This window comes from Neoarius graeffei, chromosome 10 (assembly GCF_027579695.1).
Source record: "Neoarius graeffei isolate fNeoGra1 chromosome 10, fNeoGra1.pri, whole genome shotgun sequence".
Lineage (NCBI taxonomy): Eukaryota > Metazoa > Chordata > Actinopteri > Siluriformes > Ariidae > Neoarius > Neoarius graeffei.
In genome coordinates, this window is record NC_083578.1 from 89,135,528 (window position 1) to 89,143,908 (window position 8,381).

The 8,381-nt window shown below is 43.7% G+C and overlaps 1 protein-coding gene across 7 annotated transcripts in view; it reads left to right on the top strand.

Annotated features, from left to right (window-relative positions):
* Nucleotides 1-8,381, top strand: part of sema6bb (sema domain, transmembrane domain (TM), and cytoplasmic domain, (semaphorin) 6Bb) — a 247,084-nt gene that overhangs the window by 106,270 nt on the left and 132,433 nt on the right. For all 7 annotated transcript variants that reach the window (XM_060932577.1, XM_060932570.1, XM_060932572.1 and 4 more), the window contains 2 exons: nt 727-838; nt 4,484-4,598. In XM_060932577.1, coding sequence (XP_060788560.1) covers nt 727-838; nt 4,484-4,598 — 227 coding nt within the window. The remainder of the gene's footprint in view (nt 1-726; nt 839-4,483; nt 4,599-8,381) is intronic.

The following is an 8,381-nucleotide window of genomic DNA, read 5'->3' on the forward strand; positions in this document are numbered from 1 at the left end:
CATCTCTCTCTCTAATCTTTTGCTCCTTCTCTCTCTCTGATCTCTCTCAAATCTCTCTGATCTCTCTCTCTCTCTAATCTCTTGCTCCTTCTCTCCCTCTCTGATCTCTCTCTCTCATCTCTCTCTCTAATCTCTCCCTCCTTCTCTCTCATCTCTCTCTCTTTCTGATCTCTGTCTCTAATCTCTCGCTCCTTCTCTCTCTCATCTCTCTCTCTGATCTCTCTCTCTGATCTCTCTCTAATCTCTCGCTCCTTCTCTCTCTCTCATCTCTCTCAAATCTCTCTCTCTCTCTCTCTCTCTCTCTCTCTCTCTGTCTGATCTCTCTCTCTCTCTCTCTCTCTCTCTCTCTCAGTGCGACATTGTTTTATGGCGTCCCTCTGGTTCTGTTGTGTGGGTTACTGGGCTTCTGATTGTTGATAACCATTCTGAAACACACACACACACGCGCATGCACACACACACACACACACACACACACACACACACACACACACACACACCAGGGGCCATTAGAGCAGAGTGTGCCGTGTGCTGTTGCTGGATGACTTAATCACTGATCTTAATCTCACACACAGCGAGCAAGCGAGCGAGAGAGAGAGAGAGAGAGAGAATGAAAGACGATGTGAAAGAGCTCGGAGTGACATTGTCGTAGCTGAACAGTGTTGTACAGAGTCTTCTCTTTGCTCTTTTCCTCATTCCTCTCTCCGTGTTTTATCCCCATTTCAGTCTCAGTCATCTGCAGCCATGATGCCTCTCATTGGACTCTTCTGGCTGGTCCAGTCAGCGGCTTGTGCGTTTCCGGAGGAACCCGGACCCCTGAACACCATCCCTGCTGAAGGTAACCTCATTGCACTGCACTCCGCCCGCCTGAGTTACAGCCTTATTTCAGAGCGAAAGCTGTTTGAGTGACTCGAGTTAGCCGTTCTGTGTGTAACGACTCGATCCGAGTTCCTCACATCGTGGAGTTTTGTGGAAGTGAGAAGTGGAAATGTGTTAATTCAGATCAAAAGCGTAATTCATATCTGAACTCATTTAGAAAACTCAAATAATTCTTCTATATGTCCCTTCTTGAGCCCTGATGTTCTATTCCAGGGTAACTCGAATAAACCGTGATTAGTTCGATTTGCCTTTGTACTGTTTCACAAGTTATTTAGAGGAGCTTTGAACCCCTGAAGTACTGAAACTACTCCGATATTTAAACACAGTTTTATTAAGTTGCTTAATTTAAATCAGTGACTAAAACGCTTTACTATAAATACGCAAGTGGTCATAGGAAATCGCGCGCTCTGATTGGTCGAGAAATTCGAACTATTTCTTTATAATCACCTCGAGCAACTCGGCAAAATGGCGGCTGATCGCTTCGTCGCCGTAAGTGAGGAAGAATTTCAAATGATGAAAGAAAATGCTGTTCCTAAAAGCACTAAAGATGCTACGAAGTTTGGTCTAAAACTATTCAAAGGTCAGGTGGAGTTGTGATTTATTTTATCGATTTCAGAACAAAGGATTTTATGTGACTCGGCGTAGATCAGTGACACAAGTCTGCGCCGCAAAGTTATTACATTTACATACCGCTTTTGGAGTTTGAAATAAATATTTTTAAAATAATCATCTGTGTATTTATCCTAAAACAAATATCTTCCTTGGGCTCGGTGAAATATCAGGAATTATTATACATACAGGACACTTTTTCGATGGAATAAAAACGTGTTCTATTCCCTTTTAGCAGGTTTCATTCATGCAATACTGTTAGCATATCGCTTATCCTACGTGTATTACCGTACGTCACTCTACCCAATGGAGAATGAGCGTTGAAGGTTTACGATATTGCGTGGTTGTCAAGACAGCATGACATCACATTTCGGAGACGTAAAACGTTTGCGCTAGCGAGTGTGAGACATCGTAGGATGGAAGTAAAACGTACAGTGGAAATCAAAGTGACCGGCATCTGCCAACATCGTCAAAAGACACGCACGCCCTCTTTCGAATGCTGACGTAATCAAGCCGGAAGTTTTGTTTGTTTTGATAGCAATCAGGAAAGTTTGAAAAAAGTAGGCAGTAATCGTCATTTAAACTCGTTTTTTTGCAATTTTTCGTTTGGAAAACAGTTTTCAAAATGACGGCACTGACACCTGGCTGACGCTTCACGTTTTGAAGTCTCGCACAAGTCTCGTGAAAATCGCGCAGATAAGCGACGCCTGCCGTGGACCAAACGAACTAAATTTAACACAGCTAAAAACCGAATAGGCCGATAAGTCTCATCTCATCTCATTATCTCTAGCCGCTTTATCCTTCTACAGGGTCGCAGGCAAGCTGGAGCCTATCCCAGCTGACTACGGGTGAAAGGCGGGGTACACCCTGGATAAGTCGCCAGGTCATCACAGGGCTGACACATAGACACAGACAACCATTCACACTCACATTCACACCTACGCTCAATTTAGAGTCACCAGTTAACCTAACCTGCATGTCTTTGGACTGTGGGGGAAACCGGAGCACCCGGAGGAAACCCACGCGGACACGGGGAGAACATGCAAACTCCGCACAGAAAGGCCCTCGCCGGCCCCGGGGCTCGAACCCGGACCTTCTTGCTGTGAGGCGACAGCGCTAACCACTACACCACCGTGCCGCCTAGGCCGATAAGTATAATATTTAATTACAATTAGTTGGCAATATGAGTCATGATATAAGGTTACTAAAACCGAAAACGTAATTGAATAACATGATAATTAAGAAATAAAGCAAGTTTAAAAATGACTTCAGTTCCCCTTTAAGTTTCATTTTCGTTCTCAGCGACCCAGAATTAGTAAAGTTTGACTATATTTATTTCGGAAGCATTTTGGCTGTCCACCAGTGTAATAATTCCTGATATTTCACTCCGATGAGGTCACTCCCAGTGTTTTCCCGCTGACTAGAAGCGCATTGTCAAAATGGTTCGAAATTATCATCGTTCATGTCCTTGCGCGTCGTCATGGTGGAGGGTCAAGAAACTGTCAATCACGGCTATCGAGGAAAACGTTGTCGAAGTTGTTAACTCGGTGAGTAAGTATAGAAAATTCTGACAAGCCAAAATTTTTCATTGGAGTATCATGGGACATCCCAGATGCCACATCGCTGTCATTTCTGATGTTCGTATTCGAACCCGACGATGGAAATTTGTCTGAATTCGTGTCGTCTGATCCCGGTGTCACTGTAACTCCACTTGGTTGTGTAATTGAGTTGTAGCACAGTGATGTGATTTAACCTCGATTCATTCAGTGGTGTAACTCAGACTAATAATTTTAATACACACGGATCTGCGAACTCGAATCAGAACGTGTCTGAGAAGCTCGCTGAGTTCATGAGTCCAACTTGAACCAATCATTAGACATGTCCAGAATTAAAAATTAAACTGAAATGGACTTCGATTTAAATGTATTTATGTTTGGATTTGACTTAAAGTCCTGATTCTCTTTTGAAATATGATCTTAGTTACACTGTATGAGCCGTGAGATGGGGTTTGTTTAGTCCTGTAAGCTCTCTGAGTTACCCATAATAAAAACCTGTACTGTACGTCACAGTTGTTATTTAGACCAAATTTCAAGTCAGTTTTGTTCTGTACAGTAAACAAACCCAGTAATCGGACCACATGCTGCGTTTCTGGAGGAATCTGGACCCCTAATGGACCCTCAAGCACTCAATTAGTGGACTGTCCTCTAGTCATTTGAGTTAATGGCCTCATTTAGATCGGCCTTAACCGGGCTTAAACAAATTATTCAAATGTACAAAAATGCAACAACGGATGAGAAGTTCAGCTAATGGCACTTTAACGCGCTTGAACTCAGCGTCCGCCGCCACGTAGGTGTTTGAGTTGTGATTAATTTGGCGTTTGCGTAAGTATTAAACACCACACGGTGATTAAATTAGACGGTTAGGTTCCTCGGTTCCTCGGTTCAGCCTCATAGCGTGGATGTGAGAGCAGGTCTTGTGGAAGATCCCAGGCTCCTGATCAGTGAGATAGCAGAGAGGAGTTCTGGATGGCATGTCAGGTGCCTGTGAGATGGAGAGATATGAGTAGGATAGAGAGAGGGAAATGGAGAGGAGAGGAGAGGAGAGGAGAGGAGAGGTACTTCACTGTTCAGTGCACTCAGGGTCGAGGAGATGCTTCTTCACGTCACAGTTGATCTAAACCTGTTGTATAGTTATATCATGACAAATTATTTGCACTTATGTATTTGGTTCTCGGTTGTCTTTTCCCTTTCTTCTTCTTCTTCTTCTTCTTCTTTTTTTTGAAGAATTTCTGTATTTGGAATTTCCAGAAATCTGTTCTGTTGGGATGTGTGATGGTTAAAAAACAAAACAAAACGTAAAAATATATAAAATTTGAATTACGTATATTTCTTTAGTCATGTAGCTTAGATGTGAATCGAATTTGTTCAGTCAAACTAATTTAATTTAAAGTTCTCTCTCTCTCTCTCTCTCTCTCTCTCTCTCTCTCTCTCTCTAGTCGTCAGGAGGTATCCCGTCTTCCTCGGCCGAGCTCATAGCTCATCTGTGACTCAGGAGCCGTTACACATCCAGAGAGTCCTGCAGGTCAACCGCACGCTCTACATCGGGGCCAGGTACGAGAGACGAGCGTTAATAAACACACGATTAACCTCAGAGCTCAGACGTACAGCTGATTTCTGACGAGTCTAGCGCAATTTACGAATAATTATTATCACCAGGACCCGCCTACTTTCACGAAGTTCATGTTTGAAAGCCACCGTATCGACCCGCCGTATCGACCCGCCATCATTAGGAATTAAACTGATTTAAAGGCGATTTTTCCGTATTTAATTCCAAATTCATTCATATCAAAGTCCCCACCCTTCACTCCAAATTTGGGATTTATACAAACGATCCAGTTTGTAATTATACACACAAACTCACACACCATGCGAAAGTTGCTCTCGCTTTTCCCGTGATCCTGAATCTGATCAACGCCCAAAGCAAGAAGGAGCCGAACAGTACGAAGCAAACATTTCACGGCCTGTAAAAATTCACCGAATGGTGAATAATAAGCTACTGAGATAAGCTGGCGTGTGTTAGATGTTAAAACAGACCCTGAGGTTTGTTTGGGATCAGGAAAACAGGGATCAGAGCAAAGCGGATCGGAGAAGAGAAGAGCGGCGCGAAACACGTTTCTTTCATTTATCCGCGTCTGAAATATGCTTGACGCTTGCTCAGAGAAAATAACCACGCTTGGCTGTGAAAGGAGGTGAAAGAAATGTATTTACTGAGCTGAAATGGCTTACAGTGTGTGTGTGGGGGTCACGGAGGTCACGGGAGGGGTCACAGGGGTCAACTCTGTTTGGGACTGTCACCTTTTTTCAGTTTCAAAGGAGCTGAAGATTCTTAAAATGCCACCGCAATTAATAATCACAGTTGTATTAAGGCTGAAAGGTCATGTGACCATGGGACACACACACACACACACACACACACACACACACACACACACACACACACACACACACAGAGGGGCTGTTAATGGGAAAGGCAGTGATGAGGGTCCACAGGGAAGCCACGCTGGAATAATAACGACTCTCCTACCGGCAGGAAATGTGGCCTTTCATCCGGCGAGCAGCTTGATAATAAATCCAGCAAATAGCCGGTGCTGCTCCCGCTGCGGCGTGCGCCGATAAACGTCCCGAGTCGCCGGATCCCAGACGCTCCCGGGTCACTTAGAAGGGATAAAAACCACTAAAACCCTAAGCAGAAACATGTGAGCGTGTGTGTGGGTGTGGAGCCCATTCTCTGATTCACCGCAGAAAAAAAAGTCCTCGCTGCTCTCAGCCAATCAGAACGCTCCGTTTCAGACTGGCATTAAACCGGAATACAGGTTTGAGGAACCTAATTGGATGGAGATTGTTTTAGTGATGAGTTCCATCTGAAAGGCTGAAGGCAAGATGTAGTGTATAGGGGAGAGAGAGAGAGAGAGAGAGAGCTACTGGGAGGTGAATAGAGTGAGAGATTGTTAGTGTGATGGATGAAGATAAAAGAAAGTTGGGGTAAGAGTTATGAACTTCAGCGTGAGAGAGTCAAAGACAGACAGACAGACACGCACACAAACAGATTAAGAGACAGATACAGATAAAGGGAGAAAGTAAGGAGATATCATAACAGGGAGAGACACAGAGAGAGAGAGAAAGGAAGAGACATATATATATATATATATATATATATATATATATATATATATATATATATATATATATGTGTATATGTGTGAGAGAGAGAGAAAGAGAGGGAGCAAATGGAAGATATATATATATATATATATATATATATATATATAAAATATATATAGTGTGTGTGTGAAAAAGAGAGGGAGAGAGAGAGTGAAAGGAAGAGTGTGTGTGTGTCTGAGAGAGAGAGAGAGAGAGAGAGAGAGCAAAAGGAAGAATGAATGAGCGATAGACAGAGAAAGACATTTCGTAAGAGTGACAGGTGCAGCGACAGACAGACAGACAGACAGACAGACAGGGTATAGAATGGACACAGTGACAGGAATATAAGAGATAGATACTACCATGCTACAGAGAGAGAGAGAGAGAGAGAGAGAGAGTGTAAATCTGTGAAATGTGCAAAGAACTGAGAGATGGAGAGAGAAAAATGAGACAGAGGGACAAGTTGGCAGAAGAGAGAGAGAGACACGGAGTGACAGACAAAAAGGAGAAAAAGATTAAGAATTTTATGAATCAGAGAGAGAGAGAGAGAGAGAGGGGCGTGTACAGGACATGTCGAGAAGCAGATAAAAACTGTTCTGTCCTACAAAGAGATGAAGAGAAAGAAAGAGAATGAAAGGGAGAGAGATTTTATAAAGCAGACACAGGAAAAAAGATGACCTTTTATGACTTTTTATTCATTTCAGAAACAGAGAGAGAGAGAGAGAGAGAGAGAATCTCAAATCGTGCTCTGTACTGTGCATGTAATGCACTAGATAGGGTGCACACTGCTGTTCCATTATCCCCTCTGTAGGGCGCAAAGAGACTGACTCGGATTTCGGACTTGTGTTCCACTCATGTACCCGGCTCCACTCCTGTTGTACCTGGACAGGAAGGGAACAGATATTTCGAACCTGCGTGGAGGATTGTGGGTAATTTCCTGAGCTGGGAAAGCACCAGAAATGTGCTGGAAGAACATGCAGATATTTAGCTGCAACAAAAAAAGGGAAAAATATTAATAATAATAATAATAATAATAATAATAATGAATGGGTGGCACGTTGGTGTAGTGGTTAGCGCTGTCGCCTCACAGCAAGAAGGTCCTGGGTTCGAGCCCCGTGGCCGGCGAGGGCCTTTCTGTGCGGAGTTTGCATGTTCTCCCCGTGTCCGCGTGGGTTTCCTCCGGGTGCTCCGGTTTCCCCCACAGTCCAAAGACATGCAGGTTAGGTTAACTGGTGACTCTAAATTGAGAGTAGGTGTGAATGTGAGTGTGAATGGTTGTCTGTGTCTATGTGTCAGCCCTGTGATGACCTGGCGACTTGTCCAGGGTGTACCCCGCCTTTCGCCCGTAGTCAGCTGGGATAGGCTCCAGCTTGCCTGCGACCCTGTAGAACAAGATAAAGCGGCTAGAGATAATGAGATGAAATAATAATGAACATTCATGACATACGTCTTTAGATCAGATTGGAAAATCTGTCCGATCAGATCAGGTGGGTGTTTAACAGCGGCGGAGCGACACGTGGGTCTTGAAGCCGTTTCTACGGTACACAGTAAGCATGATGATATATCAGATCGATTAAAAAGAAAAAAAAAACCCTCACACTAATACAGAAGTGTCGCATTAAAAAAGTTAATATTTTCTAATTTTAATACAAAATATTTTAACGATGTTCACAGTGTCTCCGAAAAACATATCGTGACATCGTTTATCGTGATATATCGCAATATATCGTCTTATCCCCCAGCCTGAGGTTAACATTTCAGGATGATATCAGTCAGCGATGCTCGGTGTCAGGAAGTAAGAATCCACGTCAAACTATTTTAAAAAAATGTGTGTAAAGAAAACAGAGTCACATGACCCACAGCGGCGATAAATAAGCAGGCAGATCCACGGGCCTCTGCTTCCTCCTGCGTTCATAATGAACTTTCCTCCCTGCTCGAGGACACACATTAATCTCACCACCGCTCAGTCTGGGTCAGAGTGTGTGTGTGTGTGTGTGTGTGTGAGAGACCTCTCTCTGCTGAGAGATCTGATATTAAACCCCACCAAGGAGTGAAACTCAACACATTCTTTTAGCGACCTGCCACCTAGAGGTCACACAGTGGTCACACAGGGGTCACGCAGCGTCTCCAAAAGGCCGACTTTCCTCCCAGGACCTGATTAATACTCCGAAAAATGACTACAAGTCAACATTA